The sequence below is a fragment of the Ursus arctos genome, unplaced genomic scaffold, assembly GCF_023065955.2.
Source record: "Ursus arctos isolate Adak ecotype North America unplaced genomic scaffold, UrsArc2.0 scaffold_24, whole genome shotgun sequence".
In the NCBI taxonomy this organism is placed as follows: Eukaryota; Metazoa; Chordata; class Mammalia; order Carnivora; family Ursidae; genus Ursus; species Ursus arctos.
The window spans coordinates 1,795,142-1,815,467 of NW_026622919.1; the positions used below are offsets into that span (position 1 = coordinate 1,795,142).

The 20,326-nt window shown below is 64.9% G+C and overlaps 2 protein-coding genes across 6 annotated transcripts in view; one reads left to right on the forward strand and one right to left on the reverse strand.

The window, feature by feature from the left end:
* AATK (apoptosis associated tyrosine kinase) overlaps positions 1 to 1,826 on the forward strand; it is a 31,445-nt gene extending 29,619 nt beyond the window's left edge. The window contains exon 14 of the mRNA XM_026483920.4: positions 660 to 1,826. Within this exon, the coding sequence (XP_026339705.2) occupies positions 660 to 700 (41 nt within the window). The 3' untranslated portion in view covers positions 701 to 1,826. The remainder of the gene's footprint in view (positions 1 to 659) is intronic.
* A 982-nt stretch (positions 1,827 to 2,808) lies between these two features.
* BAIAP2 (BAR/IMD domain containing adaptor protein 2) overlaps positions 2,809 to 20,326 on the reverse strand; it is a 66,295-nt gene continuing 48,777 nt past the window's right edge. The window contains exons 7-15 of one of the 5 annotated variants that reach the window (XM_026483928.4): positions 16,934 to 17,086; positions 14,340 to 14,564; positions 13,982 to 14,183; positions 13,220 to 13,421; positions 12,208 to 12,276; positions 11,596 to 11,758; positions 9,762 to 9,796; positions 7,297 to 7,344; positions 2,809 to 3,287 (exon numbers count right to left, since the gene is read on the reverse strand). In XM_026483928.4, coding sequence (XP_026339713.1) covers positions 7,317 to 7,344; positions 9,762 to 9,796; positions 11,596 to 11,758; positions 12,208 to 12,276; positions 13,220 to 13,421; positions 13,982 to 14,183; positions 14,340 to 14,564; positions 16,934 to 17,086 — 1,077 coding nt within the window. In that variant the 3' untranslated portion in view covers positions 2,809 to 3,287; positions 7,297 to 7,316. Of the gene's footprint in view, positions 3,288 to 7,296; positions 7,345 to 7,693; positions 9,176 to 9,761; positions 9,797 to 11,595; positions 11,759 to 12,207; positions 12,277 to 13,219; positions 13,422 to 13,981; positions 14,184 to 14,339; positions 14,565 to 16,933; positions 17,087 to 20,326 lie in introns of those variants that run through there. The other 4 variants (XM_044378696.3, XM_026483926.4, XM_044378697.3 and 1 more) reach the window with 4 other exon arrangements.

Below are 20,326 nucleotides of genomic sequence, written 5' to 3' on the forward strand. Positions count from 1 at the left end.
CCAAACCTGCAGCAGCCTCTGCTGGTCCGCTCGTCTGCTGCCCGACCTGGCACGTCTCTGACCCCATGGCCCCTGCCTGGACACACAGGCCGTGCTGGGTGAGGTGCCCAGCTCACCCCTCCCTCCCCGCTCCACTCCCCTGTGAGCCTCAGACCAAGCGGGTGCAGCCCCGCCAGGCTGCCCCCCACCACGTGCCTGACACCGGTGCCTTTGAGGCTTCTCTGGAAGCCCACTCAGAGCAAGATAGCTCTGTCCCCAGGTGGACTGTGGCTGCAGCCTCCAGCGAAGGGCCTGTCCGCTCATCACTGGCACACAGCGTGCCCTTAGTGGACGCGTGAACGGACAAGCAGGTCACCAGGAGGCTTGTTCGTGGCCAGCCTCGTCCTGTTTGGGTCTCAGTTTCCCCACCTGTAAAAGGAGGACTCAGAGGGCGTTTGCTGGGCTTTGTTGGGCCTGAGGGACAGGTCTGGGCTCTGGTGATGTGCTAGGGAGGGAAATGGGTGCGACTTCACCAAGAGAGACAGGCAGGCCCACTGCCGTGAGGCCCGAGGGCTGCAGCCCCAGCTGGTCATTTGGCCCCTTGGCCAAGGACGGAGGTCGGGTGGGAGTCCTGGGACAGGACTCTCTCTGTCCCACTCATGGCACTTCCCGTTTGCCAGGCCCTGTAGCAGGTGCTGGGGGCAGCTGTAAAGAGGCTTGAGGCCAGGTGGGCCCCCTTGGAGCCCCTGCCGGTCCTGCTCCCAGCAGCAGCAAGGATGGCGACCGAGAGTGGCGACCTTGGCCTTGGTGGTCGGCAGCAGCTTCCAGCGCCTTGGTGCCCCACGCAGCACTCCGGAGAAGCAGGGCAGGACAACAGGCCCCCTGTAGCCCTGGATGGTGGAGCAGGCCTGCACGCCAGTCCCGTGCTGCCCTAGGGGCAGGACTGATCCTGGACACTCGGGTTTGTTGCTGGCTGCTGGGGATGCCCTATGGCCTCCGGCCTGAGCAGCTCCTTGCCCTACAGCTGTGTCCTCCACCCTGACCCTGCTCAGGGGCTGCCCGGCTTTTGAGGCCAGGGGACCTGCTCTCGGCTGGGGGGCCTTGCACGCCCTGCCCACCAGTTCCTGCGGTGACTGACAGGACACAGTCCTTGCCCCAGGTGAGAGAATGGGCGCAGGCCTGCCGGGACAGCCCCTCCCGGCCCCCCCGCCCCTTCTGCCTGGTTCTGGGTTTGCTCAGCGCAAGAAGAGGACCCTGGGCTTGTGTGTCCCCCCCCCTTACCTCAAAGTCTGTGGCTGTATTTCCCTTCAGTGACTCAGCTAGACCCATAAACTCTCCCTCTCTGCGTGGTCTGGGCCAGCTGCTATCTGAGCCCACCACTGGAGCCCGGGCAGGTGGGGCAAGGTGGGCAGCCTGAAAGACGGGGGGCTTCCCATCTTCTAGAGGTGCCTGCGGCTGGCTGGCATGTCCAGCTCCCCTCTGCAGGGCACTGCCTAGACCGGCCCAGCTGCAAAAGGAAAGTGGGGGCTGCACCCCCACCATGTCAGGAGTTCCTGCCTGCAGGGATGGGGACATGGGAAGGGGTGGAACTGGGAGGGAAGTGGGGGGCAGGGCAGCACAGGGAATATTTTTGTAACTGCTGTTGTCTGAGCGAATGGAAACGGGATGATTTTAAGTTATTGTTGCCAAAGAGATGTAAAGTTTATTGTTGCTTTGGGGGTGTGGGTGGGGGACTTGTTTTGGGTTCGTGTTTTTTGTTTTTTATTAGTTTGAGGCTTAGGATGCTGGTGCAATGATTTTCTTGTTCCTTTTTTGTTTGTTTTTTAAAAGAAACCAAACTAAGAAAAAAAAAGCCTTCATGCTAAATGTGTGTTTTCTTTTGTGGTTTGCATATAAGGCCCTGGGCAGGAGGGGGTGCCGAGGCAGGGACTCTGCTGCCAGCTCTGCCCCCAGGGCACAGTAGTCCCTCCTGACCACGGTGGGGGGGTGCGAGAGGGAGGGCGGCTACCCCTTCCCCCCAAGCTGCCCTGGCACACCTCGGTGGAGGGGGGCAGTGACTTGGGGAGGGGACAGACCGCACCAGCCCTCGCTTCCTGTCCTGTGAGGGGGGCCCCCACAGACCTCCCCAGGACGTTCTCCCCCTTGCCTTTCCAAAGCACGGGGGTGGGGGCAGGGTGGATGGCCGGCAAGAGGGTTTTTGAGGAGTCTGGGCCTCTGTGCATCTCTACCCCAAACGTCCTCCCTCAGACCCCGCCCGGCCCATCCCCAGCTCCTGCGAGGCCAGACGCCCGTGTCCGCACCTGCCCTACCCGTGGCCCCCTTTGCCTCTCTTCCTGGGCTGTGGACAGGCTTCAGTCAGGTCAGGGCTGTAGAACCCCTCCTTCAAGAGCCTGGCAGGAGGGGTGACTGCCGCCTGCAACGTGTCCTCAGATGGGGATCGCTGGTCACCACGGGTGTATTTCAGCCACAAATACTGTGGAAGCAGCTGGGGTGGGGGTGGGGTGCCCACGCCCACCCCCCCAGCAGCACCCACCATTCACTCCAGGGACACGGAGGAGAGCTGGGGGTCCAGCAGCCAGTTCTGGAGGGCAGCTGGAGCCGGGCGGGGCGGGGCAGAGAGGCCCCCCGGGCCTGCCCGCAGGGGTGCAGAGGAGCGGGGCGGGGCGGGGCAGCGAGGCCCCCGGGCCTGCCCGCAGGGGTGCAGAGGTTCAGCAAAGCCCGAGTCAAGGGCTCTAATACGTTCATCTTCCAGAGAAAGGGGACGGTCTCCTCCCTTTCTCTGCCCCAGGCCTCCCGCCCCCTCAGGCCAACAGACCACAGGCAGGCACAGCTGGGACAGCCTGTTTATTGACCAGACACTTGGGGGCTGTGAGCGGTGTGGGAGCTGTGCCCCCCTTCCAGCTACAGGCTGGCCAAACATCCTTCCCTGCACCTGGGGGGCCACGACCCACATAGCTGGGGGGGCCTGCCTGAGAGGCTGGCCGTACCGCCCAGAGGACAGCTCCCAGCTCTGGGGCCGGCCCCACTCTCTCCCCTCGGCCACGGCCCAGGGGCCACCTCCGAAGAAATGGCCGGGGTCCAGCCCAGGCCAGACTGAAGTGGGGGCAGAGCCAGGCAGGTGAAGGGCATGGAAGGAAGAGAAAATTCTCTAGACAGGGACCACACAGACTGTTACAAAAGAGGTGTGTGTGTGGGTGGGGCAGGAGGGGCCCAGAGGGCAGCGGTGGGGACTTGGCCGTCAGCTGAGGAGGGGGGCAGACCTGTCATTGGTCACTGTCGGCTTCAGCTGGACGTTGGCGAAGGGATTCCTGAGGAGAGAAGAGAAGAGTGGTTTTAACGTAGGAGGGACACTGTGTCACCTGGGCTGCCCTACGCCCCGGGGTCCCCCCAGCCCTAAGGAAGGCCCGGCCTCTGAGCCCGGAGCAGGGCGGCGATGGAACCCGCCGGGGACAGCCGGGGCAGGGTGCTGTCCGCGGGGCCGGCTGCCGCCGTCAGCCCTCCTGGGGCAGGGCGGGTGGGGGTGCGCCAGGAGCCGGTTCTTCCCCAAACCCTGAGGCGGTGCTGAATGGGCCTGCATCCAGGTTTGGTGAGCCGCCCCTCAAGGCTCGGGAGGCACCTGCCAGCTGCCCAGGAGCCGTACAGGCCTCTTTTTAAAGACGCGCCATCGCCACACACAGCTCAGCAGCTCGCACAAACCCGGCCCATGCATCCCGGGGGCCCGCTGGGTGGCTGGGTGCAGACACGGGGCCTCGGCCCGCCCCACGCCAACACAACACACACGGGGTGCACGTACATGGCAGCAATGGGGCTCAGCCCCCTGTCACCCCACCCCCGCGGGCCTGAGGCCACAGCTGACGGACAGACGGACCGGCCAGACAAGAGGCTGAGATGGGACGGACGACATGCGCACAGCAGAGGCCGGCACCCAGCCTGGTCCTCGCGGAAGCCTCTCCTCGGAGTCCCCACCGGGCTCGGGAGGACCTGCCTGGGCAGGGACAGCAGAGGACAGCGGGCTGGGAGTCGTCGGGCAGCCCCAGGGGTGACAGCACACATGGAATGTGGGACACGGAGGGCTCAGCACGGACAGGACGCACTCCTGGCAACGCGCGTGGCTCTCGTCGAGCCGTTACCTGGGGCGGGAGTCGCCTCTGGCACAGCGGGGCTGGTGTCTGCAGGAGCTGGGAGGGCGCGCGCTCTGTCCAGGGCCCAGTGAGAGCACGTGGGGGCGGGGGCACCTGCCTGTGTTTTCTAAAACGCGGAGACGTTTCGGACTGAATTTTTAAAAGGACAAACTAGGGAGAAGAGCCGACTTATTGGCTCACGGCTTCTGCATCTGCCGCTGACGACCGAGAGTCCCGCGTGGGTGCACCGCTTGTGAACGTCTTCTGGTCCAGAGTGCTAAGACCCCGGGCTTAAGGCCACCTCCAGCCCTGCGTCCAGTCCTCTCTCTGGCTGACATGTGCAGACGAGCTCAGCTTCGACGGTCAGGGGCAGCGGCTGCCTCAAGGCTCCCCAGGCCGAGGCTGCTGCGACCAGGGACATCTGCCCCCAGGACAGAGGGCGGAGGGTGGCCCATGCCCTGCCTGCTACCTTGACTAGACTCTGGTTCTAGAGGAAGGCTCCAGGCCCTTGGCTGTCCCCGGCCAGGGTCAAGGCGGGATGTCATGGGGAGCTGGAACAGGGCCAGTTTGTTCATCTGGAGTTGGGGACGGAGCAGAGGAAAGAGCGCAGGCCCTGTGGCCGAGAGGGAGGACAGCTCCTGTGTTGAGCAGAGCCGGAACAGAAGGGCCGAGTGGCTTTGGGCGGCACACACCGGCCTCCTGCCCTGGGCACACTGAATCCTCATCAGAAAGGATGGGCAGCAAAACAGCATCATCTGCTAGGGCTGGAAGGGAAGCAGCAGGGCCAGAGAGGCCCCACCCCTAGAGAGAGTGTCCGGCCTCTGACCCCCACTGTCCTAGTCTCCTTCCCCAAAACAACGTGACCGTGAGCGCAGTACCCTCTACGCTGCAGGCGCAGAGGGAACGGGCAGGGGCTGAACATGCCCCCCAGCCTGGCCAGAGACCCCTGGCTGGGGCGCGCCCGCCCCGCAGCACCACAGGAAGGGTGCAGCCCTCTGGGGGTCCTACCACCTCCTGGGGAAAAACGGGCCCCCGAGCTACCCGAGGGCAGGCATCTGTGTGACCCTGAGCGGGTCCACACCGACCTGACGCAACAGGACGGAATTCAGACCCGAGGCCCACTGCACAGTCTCTGGTCCCGGGGACACCGGTCACTGCTTGGGGGGAGTGTGCCAGGGGCAGAGGCCTCCTCCCAACAGCGCTGTTGGCAGACACTTGACCACAAACCACCAAGATACAAAGGAGCTCAAGTCCTGCCGGCGAGGGGCAGTCGGCAGGAGGCGTCTGAGCACCGCAGGCCGGAATGGCAGGGTCCGCTCCAAGTCAGGAGCCTGCAGGCTCCTCCCGTGGGGGCGGCTGTGTCCCCCCCTCCCCGAGAGCACCCCCCGCGGGGACTCCGGAGCAGGCCCTGGGATAGGGCATGGATTTACTGAACTCAGCACAGCAGGCCCGCGGACGCTGGCACGGCTAGCTCCTGAGCTGGGACTGCTCCCGGGGGCGGATCCAGTACTGGGTTCCTTCGGGGAGCTGCGGGGCCCCTGCCTGCAGACCTACAGCCTGAGGGGGGCTGAGCGCCGCAGCCCAGCACCTTTCCATTCCAATCTCTCGCCGCGGCGTTAGTCGCCTGTAACGTTCTTGAGTCCGCTACGTGAGTGCGAGGGAGACACAGGTAACCTGAAGACGGCCGAGTGGTTTTGGAGTGCAGTTTCCGTCCTTCCGTGATTCTGGAGCAGAGCGAGCAGGGAGCAGCCGGGGACAGATTTCCACTTTCTCTGGGACTTTCTCCTCTGAGGCACAAGTGGTTCCCACGGCCTCCAGGACGCTGGCCCTCCTGGGGTTGCGTCCACCTCGTTCTGCGCCCTCCAGGACCACACCTCAGAAGGTGGGCACAGCTCGGCAGAGCGGGCCGGGTGCCTCAACCAACCCTGGGTGCTTCTGACACCTCACCCCCTGGTGAATCTCCAATCTCAGGGCCAGGCCGATTCTGTGTTGGGGAAGTCAGCTGGTGGCACTGCGTGGATGCCCACGGTGCCCCCGGGGGGTAGGGGCGGCCCTACACCTGGTGATGAGGGCTCAGGAAGAGGCCAGGCTGGCCTGCAGAGCGATGGGGGCTGCAGGGGCAGCGGGGGTGGGAGGTGCAGGCCTCCTCGGGCCTCTTGGAAGAGGAGGAATCTAGAGGCGGGGAAAGCCTTTCCACCCTGTCCCCAAATGTCAGGAGCGTTTGTCTCCAGAACTTTCCAGAAGTTCCTCATGCTGCAGCTCAGACACAGTGAAAGGAGAGTGAGTCCAGGACCTGTTGGGGCAGTCACTGCCCTCGGCAAGGACCACATCGCTGGGATGCTCCGTGGGGTAGAGAGGACGCAGATGCCAACTTCACGGGGCAAACTTCTCGGTGACTGGGCTGGATGGGCACACGGCAGCAGCGCCCCCGTCCCAGGCACAGGGGCCCAGAGTGCTGGGCTTCCCCTCGCTCGCGGTCGGTGCCTGCTTTCCCAGGGCCGAGTGCAAGGGACCATCACAGGATGGGCCGCAGAAGGCTGTGGCGGCCGAGCGCCTGGTCTGGAAAGCCTGGCCTTGTGGAGCCATGTCAGGGCAGATGCGAGGCGAGTCTAGGCAGAGCGGGCGCAGAGTCCTGTGTGCACCCGCTCCGGTGTGCCCGAGACACCCACGCTGGCACGAGCCACGGAGCTGTCCCCAAGACCACCCCTGGTCTCCCCGGCCCCCCGCGGGGCTGCAGTACTCACCAACCAGAGAGCCGGCCAGGCCGGGCTCAGACCCACACCCACAGGGGCCGGTCCGAGGGGACACTCAGCCAGAGGAGCCGAAAGCTGGCCTCCCGGCCGATCACTGGGCTTCACCCTGATTGTGGCTGAAGCGCCCCACAGAGGCAGGAGAGAGATCCAGGCAGAGGGCCGGGCCCAGACCACGCCCAGCGGTGCAGGGAGGGGCCGTGGGCATGGGGGGCGCAGTGGGCGCAGGGGGAGCAGCCAGTCAGGCCCACAGGCTTCCAGGCAGAGGGAGGAAATCCCAGAGCCCGAGCAGCAATCCAAGGGGAAGCGAAAGCCCAGAGCCCAGAGCAGAGGCAGGCTCGGCAGACCCTTGCGCCGCGTCCCCACCTGCCAGGGCCGAGGCCAGAGGGTCTGCAGAGCCACTGGGAAGGCAGACTGACCAGCATGAGAAAACCAGGGCAACTTACTAACTCTAGTCAGGGGCAGCTCAAAATCTGGCCACTTCCACATCGGCACTGCAAGGAAACACAAGGGCTGCGTTGGTGCAGGTGGGTGGGGGGAGGGGCCCGAGTCCCCCGCTGAGGGGGTGCGGGGGAGGATGGGGTACCCCGCCAGGGGCACGCGGCCCCACCACGGGGTAGCCGCAGCGAGGAACAGGAAGGGGCCGCTCGTGGCAGGCGTGTCTGATCGGCCCACGCGGCCCGGCCCCCCCAGAGGACAGCGACCGCGCCGACCGTCTGCGCACCTCGGGCCCCGCACGGAGGCTGGCTCGCTGAGGCGGCCCGGGTCTACACAGCGGGCCTGGAAGGAGGCGCCACACCCAGCTCAGTGCAATAAATAAAACTTTTATTCAAACGACTGCAGTACAGGGCACAATTCAGATTAAAAAAAAAAAAGAGGAAAGGAAACAGGAAAATATTATGAGCACTTTACATCTTCATACAAGTGTCGCGGTTTTGTGTCTACATTCATCCATTGAGCATGGAATCCCCTGGATTTGAGATCTTTTAGCAAAATTAGAACACCAACACGGAAGGCCCTTTGTACATGGGTCCACGTTCTGGCTTTGTGTTTTCTTTAAATATAAAACGGGTCTGTGTCTTGAGCCGCTTCTCTCACGAACACTCCAGCCACGTCCTAGTCCACGGGAGAGCGGGCAGACGGCTTTGTCAGATCACATCAGAGAAAGGAGCGTCCACGGCTTCACGGGGGCTCCCGTGGCGGGAGGGGCCTGGCGGGGCCGTGCCCTGGCTCCCTCCCCAGATTCAGGGGGTGAAGAGGCAAAACCAGCAGCCGCGGAGTCCAGCACGTGTTTCGGAAGTCACCAAGACACACAGAAAGACGAGTGTTTAGGGAGGACAGGGGGCAGGGATTGCCTGCTGCCCCCTGGGCGGCGGGCCCAAAGCGCCCTCCCCAGGGCCAACCCCAGGCGGCCAGGGGCCGCGGTTCCCTCACAAGGCCGGGCACCGGTTTCCAGAACACGTGGGGGGTGGTCTCTGGAGCTCCTTGGAAGGTCCGCGGGAGGCCGCGCCTGCCCCGCCCCCGCCCCACGCGGGGTCCCACGGCCCCGGGGACGCGCCCCCGCATTGTGCTCTGAACACCCGCCCACGGCGGCCGCGGAGAAGGAAGCGCTCAGGGGCCCGGCCTGCTGGGCCGGCACCGGGGCCGTGGCCTCCCTCACAGGAGCAGCCAGCTTCCTCAGGAGGCCCCCCGGCTTGGCACGAGCCCCTCTGTCGGTGCGGCCCTCGGAGGGCGCCTGCGGGGCCGCCAGCCTCCCCTTTCCTGACGGAGATGCCAGCGCCCGCTGGGGGGTCGGATGCAGGAGTTACAGTGCGCACACCGGAGTCCATGCAGATCTGCTTTTGTTTTTCAGGAAAGAAAAGTCCTTTTCCTGTTTTGCTTTTCTTTTCTTTTTTTTTTCTTTTCTTTTTTTCTTTTTTTTTTTTTTTTTAAGATTTTTCTTTTTCTTCAAACTTTAGGCCTGGCTCGCGGTGAGCCTTCGAAGAGGGACGGTGCGTCATGAACACGGCAGCCACGGAGCAGAGGCGAGGATGCCCGCCCCCGCTGCCCCGCCGGCAGCTCCCGCCTGGCGGACACATGGGGTTGGGGGCGTGTAAACACAGGGAGCAGAGATGGGGCAGCACCATGGACCCTGGGGGATCTCAGAGTCTGGGGTCACCAACCAAAAGGCGGGACAGGGCAGGTGAGAAAGAAAGATAACCCGAGAACAAACCAACGAGAGTGGAGGAGGGAACCGATGGAGGCCAGACAGATGGGGGGGCTCTTCGAGCAGCGGCTGCCCATGATCAGCGTCCTCACACAGTGGACACCAGCGTGCCGCTGCCGCTGTGAAACGAAGCACAGGTCGCTGCGGGGCCACACGCCTCTCCTGCAGCGGCTCGGGGTCAGCCGGCTGCCCGGCCCCAGAGGACGGATGGAAGCAGCCCCTCACCCCCCGAGCCGGCACCAGGGCCGAGCCCCGGGTGGGGGGTGGCAGGAGCAGCAGCTCCAACCATCCGTGCCAGCCGCGGCTGGGTCTGGGGCAGGTGGCCCCCTGCTGGCCGACACAGGCCTGGCCACCAGTAAAGAAGAGCAGGGAGAGACCAGGCTGAGGGGCTTCCTGGAGAGCCGGGAGTCCCAGCGGCCGTGGCGGGCACAGGACCAGGCTGGACTCCCACGGTCGAGGGCCTGCTCCCACCCACCCAGGGTCAGAGCATGGAGGCAGCTCTCCAGACCCACTCAGCAATATCCTGGGATCGTGGGCTCCCGCCCTAAACACTCGGAGAAGTGAGGGATGGAGAGAACAGGCACCTTGGGCCCCGCCTGCTCTGACCCAGAGTGGAGCCCCCCCAGTCTCCAGCCTTGAAGGGTCTGTGAGAGGGGCCGGCCCTACCCACCCATGGCTCCCAAGGAGAAGCGTGAAAGCCCCTACCTGCTCACGGCCCGTGCTCCGTAGTCATCTAGACCCTGGAGAGGAAAGGCAAAACACAGGTCAGGCGGGGGTCCTGGGGGCGAGGTGGGCTCTGCAGAACAAGAGGAGGCTGGGCGCACTGCCCTTGATCCCAGAGTGTGTGTGCAGTACCGCCAGAAGCCGCACTGCCCTTGATCCCAGAGTGTGTGTGCAGTACCGCCAGAAGCCGCACTGCCCTTGATCCCAGAGTGTGTGTGCAGTACCGCCAGAAGCCAAGGGCATGCAGGGCCCCTCCACGTGCATAGCAGTGACATCCCAAATTCATGGGGGCATCTCCCCATCAGGCTAGTGACAGACCATGGATGGTATGAGCTCACACTCACAGGCACACACAAGACAGATCCCCCGGTTACCCCTCCACACACATGTCCCGTGCTGAGTGAGCAGGGGCCTGAGAACACCTGCTGGTTACCTGATAAGAACACTAAGGCAGGTGAGCTGGGGGTTACCTGGCAAGTCCCGGGGTCGGTAGGGGGCCTCCCTGGGAACCACTGATACTTGCAGAGAGGGGGTAATGGCCGGGCGGGGAAGCCAGCCTGGGCCAGTCCCTGGGCTGAGCCTATGTCTGCACCCCAAGACGCCAGCTGCAGCGCCCCAGCCGTGGTGCTGAGGGAGGGGCTGTGGACGCCACCACAGCTCTGCCAGCCTGGCCTAGGGCCATCAAGGGCTGTTGGGACACCCTCCTCAGCTGTCTCAGAGCCAAAACCAAACCTGGACACTGGGAAGTGGGAGCAGCGTGCAGTGGCCAGGCCCGCCTAGGCTCAGCCAGCTGTGTCCTGGGGCCAGGCGGGGCTGGACGGGGCTGGAGCATCTCCAGCCCAGCAGGCTGGCCCTGTGACCCCAAAGTTCCACGCCTCTCCCAAACTGGATCGGCCTCCCCCCTGCTGCTGCCCTGAGCACAGCTCCGGCCTCATTTTCTCCGGAAGGTTCCATCCCAGGGCCTTAGCATAACCTCCCCAGTCTGGTCCTTCTCACCACAGAATGTCCCAACCTTCGTGTTCGCGCTGTCTGGCTGTAAGCTCCTCGAAGACAGCTCCCTCTTGCAGCTCATGCCCGTTACGCCCACCTCACAGGAAGGCCAGGGGCAAGGCTGCTCAGGGGGCCCTTCCTGGACCTCACCCAGCTACACCACCACTCACCACAGCCCCGGGCTGGCTGGAACTTTGGCGGTAGCCTCTGTTGCCCACATCTTAGAGAACCTCTTCTCCCCCCTTCCAAGGGTTAGGGGGCTGACCCTTGAGTCGGGACCCAGTCCTGAAGACAGGAACCAAGAGCAAAGCTGCTGGCCCTACTCCCATCACGGCCACAGCAGACAAACATTCCAGAAACCTTGGGCTCCTTCAGCCCATGAACCTTCCCACAAAGAGCCGAACCATCCACACACACCCTGGCCCCACCTAGACTTCAAAACCACCATCACGCACTCCAGGGGCTCTGCGGGGACTGGGACCCAGGCCTTGACCTCCTGCCTCTGGCCACTTGGTACTGGGTGACCTGGGCATGGGTGCCTAGCCTTGCTGCCCAAGGCCCAGAGACACACCAACAAGAAGGTTCTGGCCACCTCCCAGGCCTGGAATGCAAGTGCTCACGTCCACGCTCAGACCAGCCTCGGGGAAGGGGCTCCTGGACACGAAGTCCTCCCTGATGCCCAGGCTTCCCGAGAGGTGGGAGGCCTGGAGGCCACCGATGCCCCAGCCGGAGGGAAGGCCAGGCAGAGGGGCCACTGTGCCTTCAATGGAGCTCCCTCTGGCCCAGGCCCCTTCCGTGGACCACGGGGTCCGTCCGTGGTGCTCACCTGGGAGAAGGCAGGCACAGCCACGCTGTAGGGCCTCTGCTTGAAGGTGCCGGCTGTCTGGGCGGGGAAGGCGCGGGACGATGTGCCGTAGTCTGGGGGCGGGAGGGCCAGCTCCTCCTTGTCCAGGAGGTTCCCCGTGCTGCTGCTCTTCCCCTGCTGCAGACTGTGGGGGCGGGGGTTATGGGCTGGCTCAACTCAGGCCCCCAGCCGGCCCTCCACCTTCCCCATGCCTCCCTCGGACCCTTCGAGAAGGCCTAACAAGGGACTGCAGCCTCACTGAGCTGGCGGGACGGGCCAGAAGGTGTGGCGGGAGGAAGTTCCTAAAGCCCGTGCGCCCAACAGCGGCCCCAGCCCTCCCGGGGCCCCCATACCCTGCCCAAGGGAGCTGACAGCAGGGGTGTGCCCCCACCCCATGGAGCACCTGGTGGCCTCACAAAATGCCCTGCACCCACACACTCCAGGAGCCTCGGCACACAGCATGCCGGGCAGGGAGGGGACCAGAGCCCACTAAGCCGTTTAAGCAGTGAGGGCCGCTCGCAGACCCCACAGTGCCCTGCTCTCGTGGCAGCCTCTCCAGAGCAAAGGGCCAGCGGCCAGGGTCAGCAAGCTCACCTCATGTGCAACCTGTCGTTGCCATCGGTGTCCAGAACCCGGGTGTAGGAGAAGGGAAACCAGCCCCGCCTGGAAGACAGGACCCAGGTGAGAGGGTGCCAGGGTCCAGGCGCCCCCGGTTCCCTGGCCTGGCTGCAGCCGTCTGTGCGGGAAACACGAGCAACCCTCCGGGAGACAGCCGACCCCAGCCTGCACCCCAGGCACGCAACCGCCCTAGACGGGAGGCTGGGCATGGCCAGCAGAGCGCCCGCGTCTATGCATCCGCAGCAGCCAGGGCTGGCTTCTGGCTGCACCAAGCAAGGCGGTGACAGCAGAGACGCTGTCCGCAGAGAAGGCAGGGAAGGCATCCTAGTGAACTCCGGGCTCCTCGTCACCCCCTCCCAAGACGGTGGCCGCCTGGGGGGCGGAGCAAGGCCGTGTGCAGCCCCTCCTCCCTGGCCTCCTCCCTGACCTCACCACCAGCCACACCCAGAGGACAGTGGTGGTGGGGGGAGGGGTGGCTGTGACCAGGGCAGCCCCACGGTGGAGCAGGAACGAGAGGCTGGCAGAGCCTCGGGACCACAGGTGCTAAATCAAGCTGAGAAGACACGGCTCCTGTGACTCAACGCCCCAGCACACAGGCTGTTCAGGGCAGACTCGGGGCAGCAGAAGACCTTGCGGTGGACGGCCGGCCTCTGCCGACCAGGAAGCCGCACACCCGACAGCAGGGAAGGTGCCAGAGGGGCCGCGGTGTGTGCCTGTGGGGCTCTGGGCCATGTGGGTGACGCGGGCAGTGAGGGTGACGGGCTGGTGAGAGTCGGCGAGGCTGTGGTTCTGACAAAGTGGTCACATCTGTGCCGAGACTTTAGGACTGAAAATACACGGCGGGATGCTCAGTCTGGAAAGGAGCCCGAGCCGCCAGGACACATGAAGGCCACAGGGTCAGGAGGCTGGTGTCCCGAGCACAGGGCAGGCTGCCCAGCCCCAGGCTCCCCGACGGCCGGCTGGGAGGGTGCGGCCTGCAGACACTTACATTTTGGTCTTCTCGCTCTCCCCGTAGTGCCAGCCGTCGCGGGCCTCAGGCACCAGCAGGGTGATGAGGTCTCCCTCCTTGAAGCTCAGCAGGGTGCTGTTGTCCCCGGCCGCGTGGGAGAAGATGGCTTTCACTCGCATGCGGCCGTTGCGCTCCAGGCCGGCCGCCATGGAGCTGGAGCGCGGCAGGGTCTTGTTCTCAGCTGTCGGGACGACAGGGTGGGAATGAGGGGATGTGATCGTCCTGTCAGCTCAGCCGCCTGACGGGAAGATGCTAGAAGGCCCCGGGGGGGCCCGGAGGGGTCACTCGTTTGGGTAGAGATGCTGGAGGAACCCAGATGGAGACCTCCCGCTCACCGTTGCGGGGATTTCTGAGTCTGAACTCGGCTTTCCCAGCTGCTATCAGCAGACCCACATGGGCTGCTGGGGGAAGAAGTAAGGCGCCGTCCATGGGACGGGACAGCAGAGCCGAGGGGGCTGGGCCAGGGGAGAGGGGCCGTCCCCCTGTCCGCTAGAACCCTGCCAAGCATCCCCTGCATGCTCCTGTCACAGGCTGAGCCCAGATGTCCTGGCACAGCCCCACCCTATCATGTGTGAGTTGAGGAGAGCCAGGCAAAGCCTGAGGGTCCAGGACAGAAATCTCAGAGGGGGCCCAAGGTTGCCATACAAGGGCACGCACACGCTCGGGGCTCTGGAGGCCTCCCCAACCTCCCCTCGGGTACGGCGTGACAGCTGGGGGCTGGGGGCACGCCCGAGCCCTTACTGGCCGCGTAGCTGTTCTTCGGAGCCACGCTCTTGCGCACGGGGAGCGTGTTGGAGTACGAGTCGCTCAGCTTGCTCTGTGACTGTGGAGGAGACGAGGTCTTGGGCTGGGCGGCCTTGCGGTCGGCCCAGGGGTTGTAGTCCTCGCCGTCTGGGCCCGAGACGCCATTCATGACGGGCGTGCTCTCCTGGGCAGACAGCCGCTGTGGAGAAGAGGCGGGGGGTGGGGGGGGTGCGGCGTCGTGGGAGGGCCTGGTCAGGCGAGGCCCGCATGGAGACCCCTCACCCCAGCCACCCCGGTGCAAGGGCGGGGGCCATCCTTGCACACCCACAAAGCGTGCTGGAGGCTGCGGACTCACCCCCACAAACGGGGCCAGCTCGGGGGGCACCGGCAGGGGCTTGGCCCCCGGGATGGGGTCTGAGATGACCAGGCTGGACTTGGAGGCCGACAGGGCGCTGGGGAGGACGGAGCCGTTGCTGCTGGCCATCTGCTGCATGAGCTGCACGGCGCGCTCCGGGATCTTGTTGGGGTCGGCGCAGGCCTGCTGCCACAGTGGCAGCTTCTGTGCCAGCAGCTCCTTGCCCTGCAGCGGGGAAGCAGGACAGGGCGGGTCAGGGCTGGCCGCAGGCCCCGCGGCTGGCCACACGGCAGGGGGACCTCCCCGCTGGGCCACAGGAGCCTGCAGCGCTGCTGACCTCACCAAGCTCACCTGGGCCCCTGCCTGGCCCCGGAGACCGTCCCCCACTCAGGAGAGGCACACCTGTCTAAGGCTGACGGCTGCTCTGCGCCGGGGGGTGACTCACAGCCAGAGAGGCCCCCTGAGAGCCCTGACCCCCGACCTGGGAAAGAGACGGGTTGCTGCAGGGAGCCATGCAGTCATGGAGGCCACCAGGGCTGAGACAAAACCAAGGTCCAACCCGGGCGGGGCCGCCAAAGAAGGAAAAGGGGACAGTGGTTTACTAGCTCTGCAACGGTTAGACGCTCCGCAGGGAACCATGAGGTCCTGGGGAGAGCGTCATCCTGGGGTCCCCAGCCGCGGTCAGGTCAAGCCGCAGGAGCGTGCAGGAAGGCGAGACCCCATCAGGTGGTACTCAGTAGATGCAAGGTGCTAACTGTCCCTGCCCCCAACCCTAGGGGCTCAAGAGCCCAGCTGTCCCTCTGGTGAGCTCTGGGGCGTGCCCAGGGCACAGCCTGCCGGACGAGCGTGGGGCCTAACAAAGGATGACGAAGCCACAGGTCTGGTGAGGAGTCCCAGCACGATGGGCAGCCGGGTGGGGTGCCAGCCTGAGGTGCCCTCTGCATGGGCCTGTCCAGGGCCTGGGGGCAGCCGTGCCTTCCCTCCTCCTGTTCGTCTGGCCAAAGTGGCTACCTGACCTGTAGCAGATGACGTCATCTATCCCACCGCAGAGCCTGGAGCTCCTGCGGGTGGAGGGCTCCCTAACTCAGGGCAGTCACTGTCTCCAGGACCTCTGAAGGGGCTGTCTGGCCCTCACTGCTTCTCCCCGCTTCTGACCTGTGTCTGCGCAAGAATGGGATGTCTGTGTGGGAAACGCGGGAGAAACTAGAAAAAGGCCTTGTGAGCCGGCCATGCCCTCCTCTGCCTGCTGGTCAAGACCAGCAGCCAGCAAACCATGGCCTGAGGCCTGGCCGCCTGCTTTGTAAATAAAGTGCGACCGGAACCCAGCTGTACTTGTTCTCCCACACATCTGCGGCTGCTTCTCCGTGCTACAGCCCAAACCCAGAATGTTACCTGGACCCTGGTTGAGATAATCGGTTGACAGGTCCGGGTGGTGGTGACAAGGCAGGCCCCCAGCGACCCGGTACCAAACGGGGTAAACCCCGGGGTTAGGGCATGGCCCTCGGAAGGGCTCCACAGCTGGGGTGGCCGGGCAGCCCAGGGCTCCCACCTGGTGATGAAACCCGTCTGTGGGGCTGGGGCCCACCCGCCAGGGAGATGCCTGGGTCCTGCCCTGGTGCCCCGGCCCCCGTGCCTCTCTAAATCCACTTGGGAGGGCTGCGTCCAGCTCCGTGAGAGGTCAGCTGTCACCTCTCACGCAGGGGGGCAGTGCCTGGAGACAATGGCTTTCCTGCCTTCCGTCCCGCCTACAGCACCCAAGAGCCTGCACTCTCCCTGACCTGCCAGGGGGCCCGGCTGCCGCCAGAGGGAGCCACCGCCCGCCGCCCGCCAGCTGGAGCTGTGTGGGCTGTGCAGGGCCCCTGCTCTGCAGCTCACAGCAAGCCCTCACCCAGCCGCAGGCAGAGGCCCAGCTGCTGGCACGGCGGCTCCGCTGCCCCAGGGAAGCCTCCCAGCTCCCACAGGGGACGCAGGTCCTTCACTGTCCTTGCCTTGCACCTGTGAACGGGCCCTCGGGCAGGCCTGGTGGGCAGAGCCTCTCTGTGAAGGGAGGGCATCTCCTACAGAGCCCAGGCTGTGGGGACCAGAGAACGAATCTCATATCGAGCCCACGTGTATGAACGTGTGTGTTTACCCTCCTGAGCCGCAGACCCCTTTGTGGAAAAACGACGTGAACCTGGCTGCGTAGCCTCACCTGCTAAGCTCCTGGAATGTTCTGGAATGTTCCAGCAGACAGATCCTGCTCCCTCCCCGTCTCCTGACTATGGACTTAGAGTCCACATGGGCTCCTCTGAAGCCGCCTGTCCCTGCAGGGGGAGCCGGTGTCAAACCTCTGGATCTCGCGGCCCCTACGATGGGTTCCCTGGCACTGCAGCCCTGCCTGAGGAGCCAGCCTCCTGCCACCGTCCTCAAGGAGCAGCTGGCAATTTCTAACCAAAGCCTCAAAGATGTCGGCAGTGTCTGACCTGGTGACTCTCCTACCAGAACGCGGTCCCTGGGGGAATCTGAAACACACGGTGTTCCTTTCCACACAGCTCAACGTGGACACACCCCCGACGGCCACCAGGGAGCCAGTCCCTTCTGCCAGCAGGCCTCACCTTGGAGTGGTAGGCGGCAGAGTTCTTGGCCACGGCGCACTGCTTCTCCACCAGGAAGCAGAACCTCCTTCTCTCCTCGGTCAAGGCCGTCTTGTAGCCGTCGGACACATAGTTCTCCAGCTCGCCCTGCTTGTTGCTGATTGCATCGATGTACTGGGCGGGGAGAGCATGGGGGACATACATGAGCTGCTGACCGGACAACAGAGGGTCACGCCCAGCTCTGGGCGGTCCCACCAGGGGCAGAGTGCCCCTCTGGCTGGCCCACTGGTGGGGCTTGGCCACAACCCCCTTGGGCCAAGAGGGTATGCGGGCAGAGTGACAGCAGGGCAACCCCACGCCCCCGTGCTCGTCTCCTAGGAGCTCGTGTCCCCCGACCCCTGCCCCCTCTGCGCCCCAGCAGCCACATGTGTGGACCGTGCTGGCAGATTATATGGTGAGGCCTGGTGGCATCGTGGCACTCCCCGTGGATCCTGATTCCAGGCATCTGAAACCACCCTGCCGGAGGACCGGGAAAGCTCGCCCGGCACGATGCGTTTGAGAATGACTAATTCACACCCAAATCCTGCGGGGGTGGGCAGAGAACGCAGGGGACACTGCTTGATGCTGGGGCATGCCGGAACATTCTGATTCTGCAGGCTGGAAACTTTTGGTAACAAAGCACCCTCAAGACTGTAGGCAGCCGTCACAGGGAGGCAGGAGCCCCCAGACGCACGGCGTTGGGGTCTGCAGGGCCCATCAGTGTGTGTGTGATGGGGTCCGTGGGGTCCTGGCCACTGCTGAAGGGAGACCCTTCCCTCTGCGCCCCGGGCCACCGCCCACACGGGGAGGCACTGATGCCCAGTGCTGGTCTTTGTGGCCTCGGGGTCTTCCCTGCCTCGAGGGGCGCCTCCCCCATGGGCTCTGACTCAGCGTGGGGGCGGTGCTGAGCTGAGGGGGGCGCAGGAGGAGGCGTGGGGACAGGCTGTTCCTGCCGCCTCCCTTCCCAGCAGTGCTCAGCTGGGGGGCAAGGGCCAGCCTGTGGGTGACGCTTGTCCCCCAGCACGGCCACCGGTGCAGGGGCTCAGCCGGCGTGAAGTAGCCAGGCTACCCCAAGGCAAGGCCTGCCCAGCCCTGCCGCCAAAACCCAGGGGCCCCCTCCCACTGCCCCCGCAGACCACCCACCCCACCACACTGAGTCCACGGCCCCCCTCGGAGAGAGCAGCTTAACTGGGGCTCCAAAGAGCCCGCCCATCACCCACAGCCTCAAGGAGTAGGCCCTGGGCCTCGCGGGCAGCCGTGGGCTCTGCCGCCGGTGTGCCTGAGGGGACCCAGGATGCCTCTTGGGGAGCAAACCCCCCCAACCTGGGAGAAAAGTCAGAGGACAGGTAAGAGGCCCCCCTGGCGGGCTCTCTGCTCTGCTCCCCCAGCCCTGCTGTCTCCTCCCCCCCCCGCCCTGTTCCCCTGCGTTGCCTAAGCCCTTCTCCCGGTTATGAAATGTGCGCCTACCAGTACCTCCCCTGCACTGCAGCTCTTCCAGGAAGTGGGAGAGCAAGCCGGAGACTGGCGGTGCCCCTGGGGAACCTTGGAGGGCAATGCTGAGCTTCACGGGGAGGATTCCAGCAGTGGCCGTGGAAGAGGGGACCACTCACACCCACACCCCTTCCAAAAGCCCCGCGAGATGCCTGGGAGGGCAGGAGAGCAGAGGCCCAGGACAGAACACCCTCTGGATGGAAGGGCCTGGAAGGGGCACGTGCACCCCCAGGGCATGCATGCCCCCAGGGCCCCAGTGCCAATACACACCGATCCGTGGCCATCCAACCCTCCCCCAGGGGTCTGTCAGGGACACTGCTGTGGCCCACAGCAAAGGCTCCTTCCTCAATGCCACGCACGGGCTCAGCTCGGTGCCCAAGAGCCCCCTAAGGAGATGTTTCTGCAAGGTTCCAGAAGATTAGGGTTTAACCCCCCCCCCAGGGAGACCCCCAATCCACCCTCTCCTTGTGCCACCACCTGCCCCTGTCCCTAGGGGTTGTTCTAGCAACTGCACCCACTCAGCGGTGGCCAGGCCTGGGAGGTGGTGGGCTGGGGGTGGGCTGGGTATGCGGAGACCACAAGCCTGGGCGGGAGTTAATACATGGAGATCAGGCCACGGGTTTGTGCAGGGAGTTCATGCAGAGTGAAGGCCTCCACACCAACTGTCACCTAGCAGGGACTCCGAAGGAGTGGGGCCACTGTGAGCTGTTAGCACAGGGCAGGGTGGAAACCAGGACGCGGGGCCCCCTGGGTCCGCTCGCCCTGAGCACGCCGCTGAGGACAGCTCTTTCCAAAGCACAGCCCCCGAGCCAGCCCCGAGGTCTGACCTGCACGTGGTTTCTGGGTTTTTAGGCTGTGGCACATCTTTCGCAGCCGCGTTCCGCACTCCCAGGAGTGGAGAGAAAGCAGTGCCGGACGCCGTGGTGCAGGGCGCTGGCCTCATTAGCAGGGTCTGGCAGCCTCGCGCGCCAGGGGAGGGAGTGGGGTTTTATTTTAAGATTTCCATTTATTAGCACAAGCGCCGAGCACGGCTGGGGGCAGCGCAAGTCTGGGGGGGGGGACTGAGGTGGAGAGCACGGCCCTGGCAGAAGCTGGTGGGGGGTGCACCCAGACACCCCGGGGACCATGCCTTCTGGGGAGCGGGCAGGAGAGCCTTCTGAGCTACGCCCCGGGGCAGCCGGCCCTCGGTGGGGCGTGATGACCGGGGGCAGCTGACAGCTTGAGCACAGGCCCCTGGGCTGTCCAGCTGCCCCGAGCACTCCAGCCAGGGCAGAGCGCTTGTCAGCTGGGACACGTGGCTGCCACCTCTGTCGAGGAATGACAACCGGCTTTCCCGACCTCCTTTTCCCGGATGCAACCCCTTGTGGAGCGAGACCACAACCGCACTGGGCAGATCCTGGAAATCTGGGCCGACCGGGGAACTTCACCCCTCCAGGGGGACCGGGACTGGAGGACGCCCCACCCACAGTGTCCAGGCCATGCTGGCTTACTCTGTGGGCAAGGACACCCACACCCCCAAACGTGGAGGAGTGTTCGAGCTCTCTGGACAAGTGCAGAGGACAGAACACGGCCCGGCCCTACACCTCCAATGACTTAGCTGCTGGAAACGGCCCCAAGCCTGTCCCCGCCGCTGGCAGGCAGGGAGGTGGGCGCTGTGGCCAGCTCCCCACTCCCGCCCCTCCGCCGCCTTTCCTGCTCCTGGCTCAGCGGTGCTATGGAGACAGCACTATAGAAACACCCCGCAGAAAGCATCTAAGACCACAGAACGCTCCCACTGAGTCACCCTGGGCTGAACAGCCCTGTAATCCGAGAAGACAAAAGTGATCAGAACATATGTCTCCTCTCCAGAGCAAGCGGTGACTCAGGCGGGGGAGGGGCGTCCGA